This window comes from Cyprinus carpio, chromosome A9 (assembly GCF_018340385.1).
Source record: "Cyprinus carpio isolate SPL01 chromosome A9, ASM1834038v1, whole genome shotgun sequence".
Classification (NCBI taxonomy): domain Eukaryota; kingdom Metazoa; phylum Chordata; class Actinopteri; order Cypriniformes; family Cyprinidae; genus Cyprinus; species Cyprinus carpio.
Window position 1 is genome coordinate 20,460,225 of NC_056580.1, and position 22,640 is coordinate 20,482,864.

The 22,640-nt window shown below is 35.2% G+C and overlaps 1 protein-coding gene across 1 annotated transcript; it reads left to right on the forward strand.

Moving 5' to 3' along the window:
* Positions 1–5,464: 5,464 nt before the first annotated feature.
* On the forward strand, positions 5,465–15,461 carry LOC109052054 (sodium/potassium-transporting ATPase subunit alpha-1). The gene is made up of 22 exons (XM_042764065.1): positions 5,465–5,622; positions 7,518–7,631; positions 7,717–7,776; positions 7,881–8,084; positions 8,177–8,290; positions 8,437–8,572; positions 8,681–8,797; positions 9,582–9,850; positions 9,933–10,241; positions 10,504–10,638; positions 10,778–10,973; positions 11,063–11,238; positions 11,326–11,462; positions 11,547–11,697; positions 12,028–12,196; positions 12,271–12,425; positions 12,525–12,648; positions 12,926–13,071; positions 13,827–13,957; positions 14,060–14,161; positions 14,247–14,338; positions 14,489–15,461. The coding sequence occupies exons 1-22, from the start codon at positions 5,611–5,613 to the stop codon at positions 14,515–14,517; spliced, it is 3,078 nt and encodes a 1,025-aa protein (XP_042619999.1). The 5' UTR covers positions 5,465–5,610; the 3' UTR covers positions 14,518–15,461.
* The last annotated feature ends 7,179 nt before the right edge of the window (positions 15,462–22,640 follow it).

Below are 22,640 nucleotides of genomic sequence, written 5' to 3' on the forward strand. Positions count from 1 at the left end.
TATCCAGTCCCTGAATGTCAATGGAGACCATGTCAACTAGACAAATCTAGACCTCTTCGACCACAAGACCACGAGAACCATAGTCCTCTGCTCAATCTGATGTGCACTGCAGCCTGGAATTAAACCACACCATGTTGGTTTCATCTGTCCAGAGGAGACTGAGCCTGGTTTCTCCCAAGTTTTTTTTTTTTTTTTTTTCCTCCATTTCTGTCACTGATGGAGTTTTGGATAACTACACAATTATGCCGGCTAAAAGCATGTTTCTCTTCTTCAGTAGCTTTCATCAGCAGAACTGAGCATCAATAAGTTCTTCAGAAAACAGATATTGTAAATAACTGTTCTAAAAAAAAAATACTGATCTCAAACCTCTGAACAGTGTATTCATGGTAGACTATGTAATGTCTACATGCTACAGACTTTTTACTTTTGAGAAATCATCATTGCACTGTTCTTATTTTCAGTTCCAATTATTAATAACTTTACGCAGGATTCATTTAATGTGTCTTCCTAACACTTCTGGAAAGACTGAACTTCCTCACTCTTCTCTTTCAACCATATTGGAAAGTTCTGCCCTTTAGGCCTGTTTTGTGCATATAGCTCCAGTTGTGTTTATTTGTTGTGCCCTGTGTTTTAATGCAGTCCTTTTCACTTGTAGTGAATTTCATGAAACAAGCAGCTCTTTGTTTTATGTGCCAGGCATCCTCTCATGCATTGCAATAGATTGGGAGACCCTCATCTTCCCTCTGTCCTTCTTTCACCTTTTTTTGTTCTATCTATCTCCTTCACTCTCCTAATTCTAATAGTTTGATTACTGTGATTAGACTGGTATCCAATAAAAATCAGTCACATTTTGCATCATGTACTATTAAACATGAATTGCCCTTGAGGTAGGTTGAGTTCAGTGAGGGCACTCAAGTAGAGGAGAGCCCTGCAACTGCCTCAGTAAATGACTGAGGGAACATTCCCTTGGATGGCGGCATAGTGACCCTCTCTTTCACTCTTTGTTACACGCTTTCTTTCACGCTGGCTTTGAAAAGGGACTATTGTGCGAAACATCCTGCTGGGACGATGGCATAATGGTTTCAGTGTGAGACAACTTTCCCTGGACATTCTGTCATCTGGGTGGCAAGATTTATTATGTTAAGGCTTGAGGAATAAACCCCCCTTTCCCATAAAAATGTCAAATGCAAACATATTCTCTGCTTCTACTCAACCGCATGTAGTATAAACATTACCACTGAGTGCAAGATATCTACCTAAGCTACAAAACAAAATAATAGTTTTCCCAAAAATTTCAATTCTGTCATTATTTAATCACCCTCGTGTCATTTAAAACCTGTATGCTGCATTTTTTTATCTTTATATACATCCATTCAAATAAATATTTATAATGATGTCGAAATATTTATAATGATTAAGCTATAAAAAGCCACAGAAAAGAAGAAATATCATAAAATTAGTCTATACAACTTATGTTAAATTCCATGCCTTTTGAAAAAGCATGTCTTTGTGTTAAAAAAGATCAAAATTTAAGTCAGTATTCACTGAAATAAATATATTTAACATATGTACGCTAAATGTTGTAAACAGCAAGGATATATATATATATATATATATATATATATATATATATATATATATATATATATATATATATATATATATATATATTATTTTAACCTCAGATGTCAATATATATTACAAAATGTATTGCAAGGTGAAAAAAAAGACAAGACATTTCTGATCTTAAAATACATTTTGGATAAATATATTTTGGTTAACATGTTCATATTGAAAATATATATAATTAGGCAAAAACAATATTTGTGTGGAAATGCTACAACTTAGTAAATTAAATAATTTAAAATCTATCATTTTTATTATATAATATTTAGTAAATAACTTTATAATGATTATACAATTATAACATTTATAATAAATATTTATAAATATTTTTACACCTTTTTTGTATATTTTATGTATATTGAAATATATTTAAACATACATCTGAAAATATTTGGCCATATGGGGCGGACTTGGAATGTAGTGCATGATTCACGTGGACTACTTTTAATAAAAAGTGGCACATAATACTATAAAAGCACCATAAAAGTATCATAAAAGTAATCCATTAGTGATTCCTATGGCACAGATACAATTTTGTCTTTCACAGTAAAAAATAACAGCATACAGGTTTGGAAAAAATGTGAGAATGAGTAAATCATGACAGATTTCTGGGTTTTGGGGAACTATTCCTTTAATGTGAATAATGTTACATTCGAGTCTGAGATATTTCCACATCTGTTGCATCTTTCATAGCTGGTGACAAAGCTAACATCAAATGGCTTCAATCGAAGATGTTCAGCATCAAGACAAGATTGAGTGGCACAGTCTAAGAGACAGACAGACAGCGGTGACAGGTGCTCTGATAGAGAGAAATGCATGGAGTTTGTTTGCGGGCAGAGGAAAGGAGAGAGAAAGGCTGGCGTGACAATAGGACTGACGTGAAGATGAAGTGTCTGCCGTTGACACAGATATAGACTGACAGTTACAAATACACAAAGACAGACAGAAACTAAGGGAGTAAACAAGGAGTATGATAACTAGAGTATGACAGTAAGGTTATTGCTTTGGGAAACCCAGCCAATGTTGAAAGAGATAAATATGGGAAGAGATTTTTTGTTTACGTCTTGTTTTTGAGCTAAAGATTTATTTTCCTGAATTTTAGATGCCAAGATGTCAAAGTCTGTAATAAAAAGTCTGAGATTTCCATATAAACTCTCATCAGATTCTTCCAAGACCAAATTATCAGAGCAATTGTAATGATTGTGTACTCTTACTATGTCAACAACTGTCTTATTTTTACCTCAGTATTTTTGGTGAAACAAATTATAGAAAGTTTATACTGTACTTAATAGTTAATAAAAAAAGGTGTAGTTTATCCAAACTGAATATTCTGTGATTATTAAATTATAAATTGAATGTAAAATCTCATTATGTAAAATATTTTTTTTAATTAAAAAGCATAAATTACTAATTTTTGGTTGTAAAATATACAGGTATCCTGCAATACCTAAAACATTGTCAGCATATTTCTTAATTTCTTACATTTTTTTGTTTGTTTGTTTTGCAACTACAGCCAGTTATCCACTGTAAATTTAACAGGATACTTTTACAATGAACCTATGAGCAATACAATTTAATACTGACAATTTGTATCCCAAATCATATAGCCATTCACCATATTTATACCTTTGATGCAACTTTGTCTCTTTCTCATTGCATATTAAATTGAAAATAAATATTAGTTCCACTATATGCACATACAAGCATCTGTTTTGCATTTATAAAGATGTATTTTGTCGAACCTGATGTTTGATATGCCATGTTAATATGAAGTGTCATTCTGTTTGCTGTCATGGCTCAGGTCACATCCCCAGTAATTAATTTTCTCATTGTCTGACAGAATTTGACACGTCATTACAAAAAGGCATCAATAAAGCGAGGTCATTCGATCTCAGACAGAATGCCCAGTAGCATTGGTGCTCTTCTAGGAAAGAAGAAATGGCTTGTCCATCAAATGACAGAACGGTTACAGTGGCCATTGTATCTCAGTGCAGATATGGATGGTGTTATCTGAAACCTTGTCTATAGCACGACACGTTTGTGTTTGTTTACTATAGGATCCATTATAAGAAAGAGCACCCAAGCTGTTTAAAAAGGTGTGTGTGTGTGTGTGTGTGTGTGTGTGTGTGTGTGTGTGTGTGTGTGTGTGTGTGTGTGTATGTGGTCTAAATTTGGACTTCTAAAGACATCTGAAATGGGGAGAGGGTGAATGCGAGCTGGACGGAGATCAAGAAAAAACAGCGGGTCTTTGATATGGCCCAACGAGAGAAATACATTTAATGGATTTGTATCAGATCAAAAGGGACTGAAAGGGGAGAATTACAATGCATTTGTCTAAGGTTGCATCTGTGTCCTTCTAGCATAAATAGATAAAACGACACAGAGAACCATTTGTAATCACAGGCTTACACACAAAATAAAAGCAATGCATTAAATGAAATGGGAACACTCATCAAAATGGCCTCGCTTCACATCATCTGCAGCTCTTTCTCTTGTGTGTGACTGATTTTTCTCTGGCGTTTAAGAATGTTTGGTGTCAGAAAAGCGCAGCTTAGCTATATACACAGATTACCGCCAAAGCTCTTGCATAATAGGTTCTAAGACCTCATGTTAAGCTTTCAGATTTACAGAGCAACGGCTTTAACATGGAATAGTATTTAGACATAGGCTAACATTTCTGACGTTGCATAATACTTATACTATACTAATACTACACAACCTCTCTTTGGCTCCACAGTATACAGATCAACAGCAGGATTGTATTATCTTTTAGCCACATGAGGTTTCCTGGCGCTGTTCTTGGTTTCCCACATTGCCATGGTTTCCTCACAAGCAGTGTAAAACATGCAAGGGAGGAAAAACCAAACAATGATGAAACTGATTTTCACTTTTTTTGTTTTTGTTTTGTTTTGTTTAATTAATCATTTAAACATAGGGAAAGATTTATGTTGAAAAAAGAACATCTCTGCCATTTTTGCTCACCTACTAAACAGACATTATTCTCTCTCTCTCTCTCTCTCTGTGTGTGTGTGTGTGTGTGTATGTGTGTGTTTTATATTTTTTCCAGTAATGTTTGTTCATCACATTATTTTTAAGTTATTTGTGATCAAATTTTGCAAGATTTTTACAGTTATTACTCCTTATATCCCTTTAATGATTTTTTTTGTGCATCATAAAATACATAATTTTATTATTCTTATAAGATTATGACACTGTATTGCTCAAAATTTGGAATAATTAAGTTTTTTTTTTTTTAATTCAAATCATAAAATCACCATTCGAATAATTTCTGCAGGATCATGTGACACTTAAAACTGGATTAAAAGCTGCTGAAAATTCAGCTTTACTATCGCAGGATAAATGACATTTTAATATAGTTCTTTTAAATAAATATTTTAATAATTCAACAGTTCTTTAAAGTTGTAATAGGCTACTTCGCAATATTACGGTTTACTGTATTTTTGATCAAATAAATGCAAACGTGGAGAGCAGAAGAGATTTCTTTCATAAACATTAAAAAATATATTAACTTTTAACCGGTACTGTATATAGGCTACGGTAATAAATTAAATATAAACTTTTTTGGTTAATTAACATTTGAATCAAGTCAAAGTTTTGTTTATCCTGTTTTATTTATCTTATTCCAGGCAGGCAAGCTAGTGCTGTGAATTTTGCCTTATTGTTACTTATTAAGAGTAATATGCATTGGTAAAAAAAAGAACGTTGTCTCTCAGGGGATTCAGACCTTAGATGTACTACACTTCCCTTCTCGTGCGCGCACACACAGAGAGACACACAGGCTACACAAAGAATTTACTCTATTCCTATTGGTTGTTCCGTTTCTACACGAACGTGTGATTGAGACTCACATATATCAGTTAAGCTGCAGCAGAGCCGCTGATTATCTGATGCTCTGCTCCACACACTTGAAAGGGGCTTTGAAAGTGAACGTGAAGTTAGCACAGCCGCCGTTCACAAGCGAAAATGGGAGTTGGGGTAAGTAAAATATGTTTCGATAACTGAGTATTATATTGATTATATTGAGTATGTGAAGATCGCTGGTGACAAATACCAGCACTGTATTAAATAACTAGACGTTACCACGAATTTTGTATAACTTAAACGAAAATATTATTAATATACTTATATTTTATCAAAAAATGTATGGCTGTTATAAAGTTATACACACAAACACACACCAAATATGCATAGGTGATATGGAATTTATGTACATGAGACCCAAAAGTCTGAGACCAAATTAATTAGATATAAAAAGTCTGTGATATGTAAGTGATATATATATTAAACAATACCAAAAAAAGTTTTATGTGTGTTTCAGATTCATTTTTGTGTAATTGTGCTGTTGAAGTAATTTATTGTTTCTTATGCTATGATTGCATTTTATATTCAGTTTGACTGAGAAGTAGGAGTGTAGTAGGCTGTAGTATGACCTGTGCAGTGCATGCAGTTCTCATCACTATTCATGGCTTTATTTGCATACTTAGTGTGGAATCAGGATTTAAAATTGAGTTTTCACTGTTTTGCTAATAATGTTCAACTTTTTTATATTTGTTCTTGTGTAGTGTAGTGCATAGGCATTTTCCTTACTTCCTAACGCTAGTTCTAGAGCCCCTGGTTGTTGTTTCAGAGTGAAGTTTTCTCTCCTTCCCTTAAGAACATGGTGCGATTTATCTAGGTCAGTGCACCTGAATTACCACAAAACTTTCCTAATCCTTTGTAATAAGAATAAAGCAAATATGTCAACATGCAGTTACTTTTTGCCTCCTAATGTGCTGCAGCTATTTTCATAAAGGTTCTTTTACTGTACAACCAAACAGCTTTGTTAATTGGGACTGTTTACAACTGCTGTGAATTTGTTTGAGGTCATACAGTTAAATCATATCTAATTTGGAAAAACATCTTCAAATTCATTTTTCATTCTCACAAACAGTTGATCCTATCACACTCCTGTGTGTGTCGCCACTAAGGTGGCATAACATGTTTGCCTGAGGCAACAATTGCACTCTGGTTGACTGAACAGGTGAATAAAACATGAACACTTTGTGTTATTCTGAGATAAACTAATGATACACCCACCGTTGCTTACTCATGTTCTCTTTGGGAAATTAAATGTACTGAGGGAAAAGGCTTTGTTGCTGCTTATTTCTTTTCATTGGAAAGAATCCAAGATGACATGGTTGCTTCCATGTTCCTAGTTGAGATTGGCAATCTGCCACAGAACATTATTATATTTCTGCATTCCATGTAGCAGATCACGTCAAGAAAAAACAGATCCCTTCGAAATACATAAAAGACCCTTGATAACTCAGGAGGTTGGCAGCAATTTGAATATGTTTTGGTAATCGGATAGCTTGGCTTGCTCTCATCTTCACCATATGAGGTACAAGGTAATTAGTTCAAGATTCAGGACGTATGTAGAAGCATCATAAAGGTATCATAAAAGTGATAACTTGGAAAGTGTAGTGCACAAATCGTATGGATCAATTAAATGTTGATTTTGAACCTTTTTAGAAGCTTGAAAACTTCAGAAAGCTTAGTAACTGCATGAAAAATTTGTTAGCAGCACAGTCTTTAGAATTTCTTATTTTATGTTCCATAGAAGAAAGAAAGCCAAATGGGTTTGAAACAACATGAAAGTAAGCAATGACAGATTTTATTTTATTTTATTTTATTTTATTTTATTTTATTTTATTTTATTTTATTTTATTTTATTTTATTATTTTTGGGTTAATCATTTTATTCTATTTGTTTTGTTTTGTTTTGGGTTAATTATTTCTTTAACTTTTTCCACAATACTTACTCAGTAAACAATTGACTCAGTAACAAGATCTTACAAAGTTGTTATTTGATGTTTCGAACATCTATTTCAGGATGGACGGGACCAGTACGAGCTGGCGGCAACGTCAGAGCAAGGAGGAAAGAAAAAGAACAAAAACAAGAAAAAGGAAAAAGATATGGATGAGCTAAAAAAGGAAGTAAATTTGGTAAGACTTTACTTAGTTTTGGTCATTATGGTATACTCTGATAATTTTTCCAAGGCTGAGTCTTTCTGTATAAAATCTATTTCAGGATGATCACAAACTGACTTTGGAAGAGCTCCACCGTAAATATGGCACAGACTTGAGCAGGGTAAGTTCGTGAAATGTCTCCAAGTGTCATTCTCTTTTATGAAATGACTCTTAATAAATCTCTAGTGATTAATAACTACATCGCCCTCTCTTTGACTTCACCAGGGTCTCACAAGCGCCCGTGTAGCAGAGATTCTGGCCCGTGATGGACCTAATGCCCTTACTCCACCTCCAACCACCCCAGAGTGGGTGAAGTTCTGTAAGCAGATGTTTGGTGGTTTCTCCATGCTGTTGTGGACTGGTGCCGTTCTCTGCTTTCTTGCATATGGCATTCAGGCGGCAATGGAAGATGAGCCAGCTAATGACAATGTGAGAGGGAATGCTGAAAAAAATATTTAAATGTGTGTTCTGCTTCTTAGATATGTTTTACTTAGTATTGTTTATCTCTTTTTGTAATGCAGCTGTATTTGGGAGTTGTGCTATCAGCTGTGGTGATCGTCACTGGATGTTTCTCATACTATCAAGAGGCTAAGAGCTCAAAAATTATGGACTCTTTCAAGAATTTGGTTCCCCAGGTAGTTTTATTTTCTTCTCAATTTAGTTATTTTTGCAATTCTATTTGTCTTGAAATCTAATAAACTAATGTATAATAATGTATAAATAAATAGTAGTTTTGTATCCTTATGAATTTTTTGTTCAGATTAAACTTTTTCCTTTCTAGCAAGCATTGGTTGTCCGTGATGGTGAGAAGAATCATATCAACGCTGAAGAGGTGGTGGTTGGTGATCTGGTGGAGGTAAAAGGTGGTGACAGGATCCCTGCTGACCTGAGAATCATAGCCTCACATGGCTGCAAGGTTATTATGAGCCGCTATATCTGGCCTGATCAGTGTAGTGTGAACATCACAATTCCTTGCTGTGGCAGTGACATTATGTAAAAATAGCTTTTAAATTGGGTGTTTTAAGTGGATAACTCCTCTCTGACTGGAGAATCAGAGCCTCAGACACGGTCCCCAGATTTCTCAAATGATAATCCTCTAGAGACCAGGAATATTGCTTTCTTCTCCACCAACTGTGTAGAAGGTATTTTATATTCTCATTCACTACAGATATTGAATAAAGTGTTTCACTCCTATTCTTAAATATCTAGTAGAAATCATTATAATTACATTTATATTATTTCATATTAATTCATATTTTTATTTTTATTTTTATATTTATACTTTTATTTTATTATTGCTCACTTTGCCATTAGGTGGTGACAAATGACTGTCTTAAGGAGTCAATCAGTGAGTCATTGACTCAATCGATTCATTAAAAAACACTGATTTGCTCAGAAATGAAACAGTGGAATGCCAATGATTAATTCTACTGTGTTGCTATTTCTACTGTATTTCTATAGTTATAGCTATCTTCAGCTACGTTTGTTGGCAAAGCAAAAATAGACAAAGTAACTTGTGATGTTGTATCTAAAATGAAAATGACTTAATATTAATCTTGCTGTTTAAAAGCAGTATCACATATGTGAGTTATATCATATGTGAAATGTTTTTTTATTTTCTCAATATAAAGTTCAAAAGAGCAGCATTTTGAAATAGAAATCTTATGTAATATTACACGTTTTTACTGTCAGTTTTGATCAATTTAATGAGTCACTGCTCTGGGTGTGTGTTCACGGTGTGTGTGTGTTTACTTGAATGGATTACATGCAGAGCACAAATTCCAAATATAGGACACCATACATATATATAAATATAAAAAACAGTGTTACGTTAGTGTATATTTTACATTTAAAATTTTAGAATAACAGCCTGATACTTTGGTGTCCTCTGTTTCTCATCCAGTACTTCACATGTTGTTGTTATAGGTACTGCACGTGGCATCGTCATTAGCACCGGAGACCGTACTGTAATGGGCCGAATCGCAACACTTGCGTCTGGACTAGAGGTTGGGCGCACCCCCATCTCCATTGAGATCGAGCACTTCATCCACATCATCACAGGCGTGGCTGTCTTCCTGGGCGTCTCTTTCTTTATTCTGTCTCTCGTTCTTGGTTACTCCTGGCTGGAGGCTGTTATCTTTCTTATTGGCATCATTGTGGCCAATGTGCCTGAAGGTCTTCTCGCTACAGTCACGGTTAGTTAGTTAAAACTTACTTTGTTTGAAGATTAGGCCCTAATATTTGCATGACACCTACTCTCTGTTTCTTGTTCTTTAGGTTTGTCTCACCCTCACAGCTAAACGCATGGCTAAGAAAAACTGTTTGGTTAAGAACCTTGAGGCTGTTGAAACGCTGGGCTCAACCTCAACCATCTGTTCCGATAAAACTGGCACATTAACGCAGAATCGCATGACCGTAGCCCACATGTGGTTTGATAACCAGATCCATGAGGCTGACACCACAGAGAATCAGAGCGGGACCTCCTTTGACCGCAGCTCGGCCACCTGGGCATCATTGGCTCGTATTGCTGGGCTCTGCAACAGGGCTGTGTTCCTGGCAGAACAGACAGATGTGCCAATTCTGAAGGTTAGGTTTTGATTTGATGCATAGCAATTATATGGCTAACATGTGTCACAGGGTGTAGGTCAGTGCACAAGTTATACAATGACTTTTGACTCTCTGAAAGAAAATATATATAATGGTTCAAATGTTATATATATAATTATGTTTATTTATTTACTTAAATGTTTTGTTCCATCCAATAATGTCACGTATGTCATCTCTTCATTGTGGATATTGTTTGCAATATTTTCTAATAAATTTCTCACTTGTGTGTTTAAATGTTTAGAGAGATGTTGCTGGTGATGCGTCTGAATCTGCTCTTCTGAAATGCATTGAGCTTTGCTGTGGATCAGTGAAAGAAATAAGAGACAAGTACACCAAAGTGGCAGAAATCCCTTTCAACTCTACAAACAAATATCAGGTACTGGAATTAAGATCTTCCATCTCTACTTATAGTATAGAAAATGGGTTTTCATTTACATGTTAAATTGGCAGCCTTAATATTACTAATAAAATATATCTCATCATTATCTGAAATTATATGGTGCTTGCATTGGCAGCTGTCAGTGCACAAGAACCCAAATGGTGGCACAGAGTCTAAACACCTGCTGGTGATGAAAGGAGCCCCAGAGAGAATCCTGGACCGCTGTGCCACTATATTGATCCAAGGGAAGGAGCAACCTTTGGATGATGAAATGAAAGAAGCCTTTCAGAATGCTTATCTGGAGCTTGGGGGCCTTGGAGAAAGAGTTTTAGGTAAAAGAGAAAAAGCTGCTTCTTCAAAGAAAAGTTGTGAGTTCACCTAAGCACATTGTGGACTGATCATTCGCATTCTTCTCCAACAGGATTCTGTCATTTCTACCTCCCTGATGAACAGTTTCCCGAAGGCTTCCAGTTTGATACTGAAGATGTGAATTTCCCTACTGAGAATCTGTGCTTTGTGGGTCTCATGTCAATGATCGACCCTCCACGTGCTGCTGTACCTGATGCTGTGGGCAAATGCAGAAGTGCAGGAATCAAGGTAAAGCAGAGATGCAAATCCATTACAATGTGCTGAAATGATTCTATAATTATAGTTTACACATACAGTACATTTCTCAACTGTTAGGTTATCATGGTAACTGGTGACCATCCAATCACTGCCAAAGCCATAGCAAAGGGTGTTGGGATTATTTCTGAGGGTAATGAGACTGTGGAAGACATTGCTGCTCGCTTGAATATCCCTGTCAATGAGGTCAATCCCAGGTATCGTGTTAGTTTTACTAAAAATGTTACTCTTAATTTCCCCTTACATTACACTAATAAGTCAATAAAATACTCTCTTTTCAGAGATGCAAAGGCCTGTGTGGTTCACGGTGGAGACCTGAAGGACCTCACAGCTGAACAGTTAGATGATATTCTGAAGTACCACACAGAAATTGTGTTCGCCAGAACGTCCCCACAGCAGAAACTTATTATTGTTGAAGGTTGTCAACGTCAGGTAATCACTGAACTTCTGAATATATCTAATTAATGGGCTGTGTACTAAATACACCAATTAGACAGTTCAGAACAGTGGTTTTCTAACTTTATGATGCCAAAGATCACCAAATATGATCCCCCTTGTGAGGGATCCCCTTTCTAAAATAAAAATGCAACTAAGTATTTTTATGTACTTTACAGAAGTTTTTGAAAGAGATTAATACTTTTATTCAATCCTTAAAAAAAGTATCACAGTTTTCACAAAAAATGTTTAGAAAATTGCAATTTGGGGTTAATGTTAAACATACATGTATACATACATAAATAAATAACCATTTCTGTTCCAAAGGGAGCCATTGTGGCTGTAACAGGGGATGGTGTGAATGATTCTCCAGCACTGAAGAAGGCCGATATTGGTGTTGCTATGGGCATTGCTGGCTCAGACGTGTCCAAACAGGCTGCTGACATGATCCTCCTGGATGACAACTTTGCGTCAATTGTCACAGGTGTAGAGGAAGGTATGGGAGACCTTTTTTTTTCATCTCTTCTCAATGTTCTGGGCTCCTTTATTAGCGTTTTCTCTCCACTCTAGGCCGGCTGATCTTTGACAACTTGAAGAAGTCCATTGCTTACACCCTGACCAGTAACATCCCTGAGATCACACCCTTCCTGTTCTTCATTATCGCCAACATCCCCTTACCTCTAGGAACTGTTACCATTCTGTGTATCGACCTGGGAACAGACATGGTCAGTGCAGAACTCACTGGGTTGTTTTCTTTTTCACACTTGCATTTGGTACTTTATCTCTACAAGAGATGACAGTTAATCATTTTGTTTTGTTTTCAAGCCCCTGCTATTTCTCTGGCATACGAGGCTGCTGAGAGTGATATCATGAAGAGACAGCCCAGAAACCCTAAAACAGACAAGTTGGTGAATGAAAGACTTATTAGCATTGCATATGGACAGATAGGTAGGTGTTTATTTTGTGTCTTTGTTTCAGTAGCTAAAATGGTAGAGGATGGCGCTAAAAGTGATAAAATAGTCAGTAAATTCTCTAGAAAATACATCCAAGAAGAAGATTCCAGAATGCTGGCATTTTTAATGAAATTTGATAAGGTGCTAAATTAATATGTTGATCCAAGTTTTTCCTGACTAACATGCTATCATATAAAAGCTTCTCATGTCAAAATGTGAAAATGTGAAAATTTAAAAATATTTTTAATGCAAGATTTTATCTCGTTGTGCAGGTATGATTCAGGCTCTGGCTGGATTTTTCACATACTTTGTCATTCTCGCTGAGAATGGCTTTTTACCATCAAGATTACTAGGAATTCGTGTATTTTGGGATGACAAGCATATTAATGACCTGGAGGACAGTTATGGGCAACAATGGGTAGGTATTATGAATTACTTTACAGCTGTGAACCATAAATTTGCTACATGTTAGTCAGGGGGAGGGATATTCTTATTCTAGAGAGCATTATTTTGGATAAAAAATATGTTTAGTGTAAGTGCAACATGAGTCAATAATATTACTGTATTTTCCCAAAAGAGGAAGTCCTTTTAAATGCATACAAAACTGTTGAAAAGTTTGGGATGGGTAAAATTGTTAATGTTATTTTAAAGAAGTCTCTTCTCATGTTCACCAAGGCTGTATTTATTTGTATGCAATTTATACCTGTGATGGCAAAGCTGAATTTTCAGCAGCCATAACTCCAGTCTTCACTATCACATGATCCATCAGAAATCATTCTAATATGCTGATTTGATGCTAAAGAAACGTTTTTATTATTATTATTATTATTATTATTATTATTATTATTATCAGTGTTGTGCTGCTTAATATTTTTGATAAAACTGTGATACTTTTTTTTTTTTTTTTTTTTTTGCCAGAATTCTTTCGAGAACAGCATTTGTTTCAAATAGAAGTCTTTTGGAACATTATAAATGCCTTTACTGTCACTTTTGAGCAATTTAATGAATTCTTGCTGAATAAATGTATTAATTTCTTTTGAAACAATCTTACTGACTTACTGTATATCAGCTAAAATTTAATGTAGTCAACAGTTAGTCAATTTAGGTGTGCATAAGTCTTCATAAGTGATACTATGGAATTATTGTACCAAAACAATGTTATGTTTTTTTCAGACATATGAACAGAGAAAGATTGTGGAGTTCACTTGCCACACAGCATTCTTCGCCAGCATTGTGATCGTGCAGTGGGCCGATCTGATTATCTGCAAGACCAGGCGTAATTCTGTCTTCCAGCAGGGAATGAAGTGAGTCTGGAAGAACAAATGAGCTCTGAATAAGCGTAAACCATGTTCTTGAGGAGTTTTTCTTTTATTCATTGTCTGTTTACTGCATTTTTGTCCTACAAGGAACAAAATCTTGATCTTTGGATTGTTTGAGGAAACAGCACTGGCGGCTTTCTTGTCTTATTGCCCTGGCATGGATGTGGCTCTCAGAATGTACCCACTCAAGTAGGCTAAAATGTAGTTGTATAAAATAAATATGCAGTTTTTTCTTGGCTGCTTCTTTGGTTTATATTCTGTGCTTTATCTACAGGCTCAATTGGTGGTTCTGTGCCCTCCCGTATTCTCTTCTCATCTTTATTTATGATGAAATCAGAAAGCTCATCCTTAGACGGAACCCCGGAGGTAATCAGGGAATTGCAACCTTGTTTTAACCAATTGTACTTTATTGTAGGATTTAAATGAATAGTACACAAATGTATGTCTAAGTACTGTATGAGTACATTTAATTTTTTTCAACTGTAAACATAAAAAAATGTTTTTATTTCTTTGCAGGTTGGGTGGAAAGAGAGACATACTACTAGACCATCATGTTAGCACTTCTTCTTTGTGTTATCTTTGTGGTGTAACAGTAGTTTTGCTGTTCTGAATTTAACCTATACATTTTAAAATATTTTTATATAGAATGATTGTAGTACTAAGATTCTGCTGACATGCTAAATATAGACTTGAAAAAGTTTTTAATTGTGTAATTTGAATAAACTGTGTCAACTTCACAAAAATGTGGTCTCATTTAATAACTTACTGCCTTGTAGGTCAGAGTTTTTTTGTTTTTTTGTACTTACATGTCAGTTATCTTGTTAGTATGGTAAGATTTATGGACTTATTAATGTGCCAGTGATGTTTTTGTTCAGGTTATAAGTGATGACTACATTTCCAAGTGTAATTCACATAAGAAAGTTAACTTATACTTGTGTATCTATTCTTAATATTTATAAATGTTTTTAAGAAACAGAATATACTTAGCAGCGGTGTAAAAAAATAAGAGACATAACAAGGATAGGTAAAGTTGCTTGTTATATAGTTAGTACTAGAATGTGTGTGTGTGTGTGTGTGTGTTTATTTGCTCACTGGATGGTTCTTTTGAGATGGCTAAGAGCCTAGTAACCCAGAAGAATAGAATCATGTTGGCATGGATACACAGCAGTAGCCCTAAACTATTTCATTCAGAATTAAAGGAACAGAATGTGCCTGTGTTTCCTCTCCATCCTTATTCATTTAGAGCCCTTTGGAATGTTAAGCCACTCTTCTTTTTGTTGTCTTCTGCAGTGGTGTTCCCATTGATTTGGCATAACACACACACTAACACCGAAACGAACCACTCATTTTACCACGTAAGATGCTACTTTTTTCTTCTAAATTGTGACTGTATTGTGTACCGTATGATTAGTTTTGGGCATGAGCAATATGAAAGGGCAGTGATACATGTCCCCTTTCCACTTCTAAATCAATACTTTGTCATCATTCATTCAGTCTATTAATGCATTAATGCAATATTAATTAGTAGATGCTATTCTTCTTTTTTTTTTCCAGTTAAATAAAATTCAAAAAAATTATCTCAGTCAAAATTGGTTGTGAATGTGAGTAACAACATCTCTTTTTGGCATATTGCCTCTACAACTGAACCAGTAGTTGAATATATACTGTTAAGCATACATATTGTTCAGGAATATCTTGGGAATCAAGATTTTGTCACCGCAAACCCAACACCTGACCATAAACTGGCTGATCCTGATCCAGATCCTGACAGAGCCAGATGGATCCACGATCAGTAAACAACATATTCGGAGCAACATAGTGGTGAGTACATGAGAGCTATTTAGGATAACTATTCCTTCCCATGTTTTAAATTAAAATGTTTTATTGTGTATATTTTTACAGCAAATAAAGTAGTCCTACTGGCAGATAGGTCGTCTAAGAGAAACCGAAATGACAGATTTTGAGGTTATGCACAGTAAATTATGCTGTTTTTTTCTTGCACAAAATTTGCAATTTATATTAACAGAATATTACTAATAACTAGACAGGCCTACTTAGCACATGATTAATGTGCATTGTTTTTATTTTTGGCCTTTTTTTAAAGCTTGACAGCTGTGGTCACTCTGAACTGTTGATGTATGGAAAATAGCTGCATGATGATTCTTTAAACATTCTTCTTTTCTGTTCCTTTCAATTTGAGAAGGACAGTGCAGTTAAGGCCTAAAAGGCCTCAAAAGCTTTTTTTTCCATTGTGTGGGTCAATACCTTTATTAACCCAAAGCACTGCGTTTAAGCTCAAGCTTTTGTCTTAATCAGAATGTCGTATATTGTTTTCCACTAAATGTGACTTGGCGGTAACAGCATCACTCCGCTAGCCTAGAGAGAATAGAGCTTTTGTTGGATTGAAAATGGGACTTGATTCAGGGGCCCATCGCTCCGTGACAAGAATGAAGTGCAGCTCTAAGCAAAAAGCTCAGTGGTGAAATTGTAATTTATTTTCTCCGCTCTCAGACAAGCACATAATCATGAGGCAGGAAAGCACAGTTTTCTCATAACGTTTACGTAATCAATAATTGAAATATATAATACTATATTATAATAATGCTGCTTATGCTTTGAAAGATTGCCACTGGAGAGATGAATCTGAATTTTCTTTGCAGTATATTTGGTTAGTTCGTTATTTATATGGCCTTTTGTGTTATAAATGTGAAAATATGGTCTGCTGAATGGTTTGCAGTGTAGGATGAGGCAACGGAAACATCTATGCTATATGTACAGACTGAAACAGGTTTCGTGGTCAGGTTCAGGTCAGGATATATTGAGAGCTTGAGCAGTTCTGGCATTATGCGTATTGTTCATATTGGTATTGAGCATAAGAATTTTTAGTATTCTTGAAAGAGGTCTCCTTTGTTCACCCTGGCTGATTTTATTTGAATAAAAAATACAGTAACTTGTGAAATGTTATTACAACAACTGTATTATATTTTAATATTATTCTTTTTTTAAATGTCATTTATTCTTGTGATGGTGCAAAGCTGAATTCTTAGCCATTTCCACTGTCACATGGTTTTTCAGAAATCATTCCAATATGCTGGTTTGGTGCTCAAGAAACACTAGTCTTTATTTTCACTTTTGATCAATTTAATTAATCCTTGCTGAATAAAATTATTCATTTCTTTTTGGAAAAATAATAATGGCCTTAAACTTTTTAGCCGTTGTGTTAAACAAAAAATTTATTATTTAATTTTATTAAAATTATGGAATGATGGCTTATTTAGTGGTTGCATTATTATTATTATTATTATTATTATTATTATTATTATTATTATTTATTTATTTATTTTATTTTATTTTTTTAAAGGAAGGCTGTTAGAATAATTAAATTGTTACTCTTCTTCATTGATGGGTTCATTGTGTCCATGGAATTCATGTTTTTGTACTGTTTGTTCGGTAGAGGTCAAACTGTACTATTACACACTGTCCTCTTGTTTTAATATAATTTGAGGGGGCACATTTACCTTTCACTAAGTTACGTAACATATGAGAGATGGAAACAGTATGTGGTCTTTCTTTGCTTTGGACCTGTTGTTTTCAGAAATAAATCCTGCTGTTAAAGCTATAGTTCACACAAAAATGTAAATTCTGTCATCATTAATCCAAACCATACTGACTTCCTTTCTGAAGCACAAAAGAAGATATTTTGAAGTGTTTGGACAATTGTTTTTACCCATATGATGAATGCCAATGGGATACAAAACTTCATTTTTACAGTTCAATCCTTGCATTTTTGAATTTTACTTCAGTGCTTTCCTGTTGTACAGTAGCACTATATGTGAAAATGCTGGATTGAATTCTTAATAAAAATATTTAATATTGGGTTATTTACCATTAAGAGGTCATACATGTCCATTTTAAATTATGTGAAATCATGGTGACATCTTCAAGCTCTACTGTAGGTGAGGTGGACATAATGTGTAAAACTACTGTTAGTTTGTGAAAAAAACACCCCAGCCATATACAGTTTTTTTTTTACACTCTATTGCCCTCTGCTGGCAATGATATATTATTTATTCCCTGTTCATAAAATAAAACTTTGATCATGTCTGGATGACATCTAACGCAGACACTCTGTTTTCATTTACACATTCACCGTCCAGTCTAACATACACTTCCTTTTTCATAGCTTTCAATTTCACAGATATTTGAATGATTTGCAGTTCACAAATAGACATTTTAATGTGTCCGTAGATGCTATGAATCATCGACACCCTCTTTGTATAAACTCTCAGGGACATAAGGAGTTATCAGAATGCTTCAGATCCCAATTACTTTGAATTTCACACCCCCAGCTGAGCTGAAGAGCCTGACACATCTGCAATGCAGTTATCTTCTGAAATGATACTTCCAGAGAAGTCATTTTCTGTTTGTTAGAGAACAGACGCTAAGGAATTGTTGGTGGATGTCACACTGTAAACAAACACTTATCACCTAAACACACAGTCATTAACCTGTCAGGCATTAACATGTGCTTGTTAGCAGAACAGAGAATTGTCATAAACCCAGGGAACAGCTGAGGCACTGAGATATTACAGTATACATTACAGCTTAAAATCCTGACTAATAGAGCTGCTTATAGTAAACACCACGAAATGCTTAATCTAACTGCTAAAAATGTGAGGGTTACGAAAGCTCACTGCTTTATTCAAATAAAGGTGATATATTTTTCAAAGCAGGTAATTTTTCAAACGTGACTGTAATAACATGCCTTTTTTGCAGTCCAAGCTGCACCCTCAAAACATGATGTGTAAATAAAAGCATTTTTGTATATAAAATGCACATTTTCTGGCTGTGACACTTTGATATTATATATTTTAAATCTACATATATGACCTAATGTAATGCACACAGTTACTCAACTGTAATGCCCATGATATATAACAAGTTAAATATTATATATCATGTATATTACAGTTGAGTACAGAACTGCTGCTATATAAGAAAGAGTTCCTGACAGACTGAACAGAATGAACATTGCTTGCACATTTCTGTTCATTTATTCAATTTCATTTATCTGTGGAAGGAGCTTAAGGGAAATTCACAATTAAACAAAAAGACTGAGAAATGTTGGGTGATCTGTTCAGTTTACAGTATATAAGTTGGGTAAAAGGATTTTAAATTGTGATACTTGGCTGTCCTACATTTATACAAATATATGTTGAACAGGGATATACTTAGTCTATATTTGATAAACATTATTTGTTAATCTTTTATCAGGGGAGACTATTTTCTTTCTACCACGATAAAGTCTTTAAGGTTTTTTATTTTATATTTTTTTTTAAATGACAACGGTTTTCTTCATTATGAATTTACATTTAACAGTATAACTGCAATTGAAATTTCACCAAGAAAAGATTTATTGTTATTGTATATTATCTATATCCTTTGAACTGGTGAAGTGGACAAATGCAGCATGAAGCCATTACTGTTGTATGTAATTGCCTACTATGACCCATATAAAATTATACATAGTTTAATCAAGTTGTGTCTGTAGTGTCCATTATGCATATGGAAAACTCAGCAGATGTGAAGAAGGTTGTTATGACCACCTGAGGCTACTAACATTACTGCTTTATTGTAATTTTCATTTTATGATATTGCCTAGGATTTCCTGACAATAAAAAATGAAACGGAAATTGAATGAAATAAAATATATACAGCCCTAATGTAGTTTAAAAAAAAAAATAAAAAAAAAAATCAGTTGCTAATTTGTTCCACCTTCTTCTGGTGAAAGCTAATGATAGCACTGACAATTTGATAGCTTTATAAAACCCATATATCATGCAGACAAATGGGTGAGGAAGGCTACAATTCTCATTTTCCTGGAACACAATTTATAATAATTGAAAAGTTTACGCCAACATATTCAAGAACATGGGATATGGAAATACACGAGTGATCTGCTCCTAATATATACTACAATCCATCAATATCAGACATTAGTTTGTAGATAAAATTATTTTTGAGATGAAGAAGAGCTAGTTTGTTAGGGTTGAGTGTAATGAGAGGAGAGGCAGAGAGTTTGGCAATAAAATGTAGAGGACACATTATGTGTAATAGGATGCATTTGATGAGCAAAATGAGCCAAAGGCAGTTCAGCACCCTCACAACAAGCTTTGATCGATCTCCTTTACACTGCCAGGAGACAGAGTGACTGAACCATAGAGAATGCTACAGTAAAACATGGCAACTGTGAACCCACAAAACTCCTTTCCTCTAAAGAGAGAGGAGAGCCAGTGAGCCAGCCTCTGAAAGTTGTACTTTTTTCATTTAAGGCCTAATCCATTAGCACATATTCAGAAAGCACATAGCTGTATCAGAGATCTTGAAGAACACAAAAAGAAGGCTGTCAGGTGAACAAGAAATTCTCTTTAGCCCTGTCTCCTTCAATGGGGACAGAGAAAAGAATTGTGTCAAATTCAGAACCCCCTTGATTACATGGAGCAGGCTTTCAGAAAAAGTGGCATGCAAAATAAAGAGGGTAGACCGTGATTATGGCCTTGCTGTGAATTAGAGGTCTTTCATGGATTTGCGTAATGCCTTTGATTATGTTTAAGTGGTGGAATGGGAATAAGGCTCATCTGGAAAGCTGGAGGCAGTGTGGGATGAATGTGATAGAAAGGGAGAACTGAACAGCACGCTAGAGGAAAAGCACACATAAAAGCAGACAAACGTGCCATTGTGGATTTCAGTAATTGCTGTTAGACAATGAGGAGACCTATTCTTTAGAAATACACTGCTTTTTAAAGCAAGAAATCTATGAAATGCATGACATGCATTGGTGATTAGCGAGGCAGGCCTGCAAGTGACTTTAATTTTCGGAAACTGATCGTTTGAACAGAGGTCAGAGCTCTAATGGCAGACCGTTTATTCAGATTTATTGAAGATATTGTAATGCATGCTTGATTCTGGTCTACATTTCACAGTGTATGCATATGTATGGTAGTATGAAATTATGTCAAAGTTATGTGTGTGTATGTGTGTGTGTGTGTGTGTGTATACATACATAAATGCAAGATATTTCAGAGGCATACAGTAATCTGAAAGGAATGGTTCACTAAAAAAATGAAAATTTGCTGAAAATGTACTCACCCTCAGGCCATCTGACATGTAGATGAGTAAGATTCTTCATTAGAACAGATTCGTAGAAATAGCATTAAATCACTTGCACACCAATGGATCCTATACAGTGAATGGGTCCTGTCAGAATGAGAGTCCAAACAGCTGATAAAAATATCACAATAACCCGCAAGTAATCCACATGACCCCAGTCAACCAAATAATGTCTTGTGAAGTTAAAATCTGTGTTTTTAATAAACAAATAAAAAAAATAATAATTAAGGCGTGCTAACTTCAAACTGTCGCTTCTATCCAAAATATGAGTCCATAATTACACTTCCTCCAAATCTGTTGAAGAAACAAATTAATCTACATCTTGGATGGTCTAAGGGTGAGTACACTTTCAACCATTTTTGGGTGAACTACTCCTTTAAAGGGGTCCTATTATGCCCTTTTTCAAAGTCTTGATTTTGTTATTCAGTTGTGCAGCGCATTTTACAGATGACAAGGGCTGTTTCCTGTGAGAGTAGCCTACAATGCTGGTGTCTGTTTCTGTAAAGTGGGGCAATACCAGCTTTGCAAGGACAGTCTGGCACTTCTGACTCACAGTCTGTAAGTATGTTTTCATATGTAAAGAATTTGCCACTGATGATTCAAACGTGAGTTTTAAGCAGTGTAGAGTAGCGTTTGTTGTTTGTCTTTTCTTCGATCACAAATGCAGACATGGTTTTATGTTTACACAGGGCGAAACACAATGCGTAAAAAGAAAGTATAAGTCATTATAATCAGTAATTATGTCCCCACTGGTTGCAACAAATGCCTAATTTATAATGGGTTATATTATTTTTGTCTTGTCACTCTGGGACACGGTATCACAGTATGGTAAAGCAACGTTTCCCAATCCCAGTCCTCTTATCACATACAATGTTTGTTCTATTCAACCGTAAGTGCCCTGCGAAGTGGACATCACTGGATATTCTGCCATGATTACAGTTCAAAACAAGTTTATATGTTCCATTCACAGGGCATTAAAGTTTGCGAGATGTGAATTTAAATTGTATTTATTTACAGAGGTATAAGATGTCACACTCGTCTGTGTGTGAAGACGCTAAAGGCAGTATCGCATCGCAAATCCATGAATGAATGTTTGGAAGTCAAGTAAACTTCAACGGATTTCCCCTGCTCAGGGAGTAGGTAGCACTGAACACAGTGCAGGGATCATATCAATCGGAAAGCAGTTCATTCACGTAGCTCTCTTTTAACGAGCTGGTTATATGAATCAGGTGTGTTAAGACATGCAAAATATGCAGAGCAGTGGGGCGTGAAGATTGGGATTGGGAACCGCTGTGGTAAGGGGCATAACATTTTCGTCACACGCTTGAGGCATTCAGCCAATCACAATGCACTGGATAGCTGGCCAATCAGAGCTCACCTCGCTTTTCAGAACGATGAGCATTTCAGAAAGGTGGGGTATAGAGGAGCAACGATAATGTACATTATGTGGAAAATGTGTTTTTTGAACCTTAAACCACATAAACACATTGCATTACAC

Coding starts and splice junctions, on each gene's coding strand:
- LOC109052054 (XM_042764065.1), top strand. Junction 7,632..7,716: donor TAAAAAAGGAAGTAAATTTG/GTAAGACTTTAC, acceptor AATCTATTTCAG/GATGATCACAAACTGACTTT. Junction 10,639..10,777: donor ACTCTACAAACAAATATCAG/GTACTGGAATTA, acceptor TTGCATTGGCAG/CTGTCAGTGCACAAGAACCC.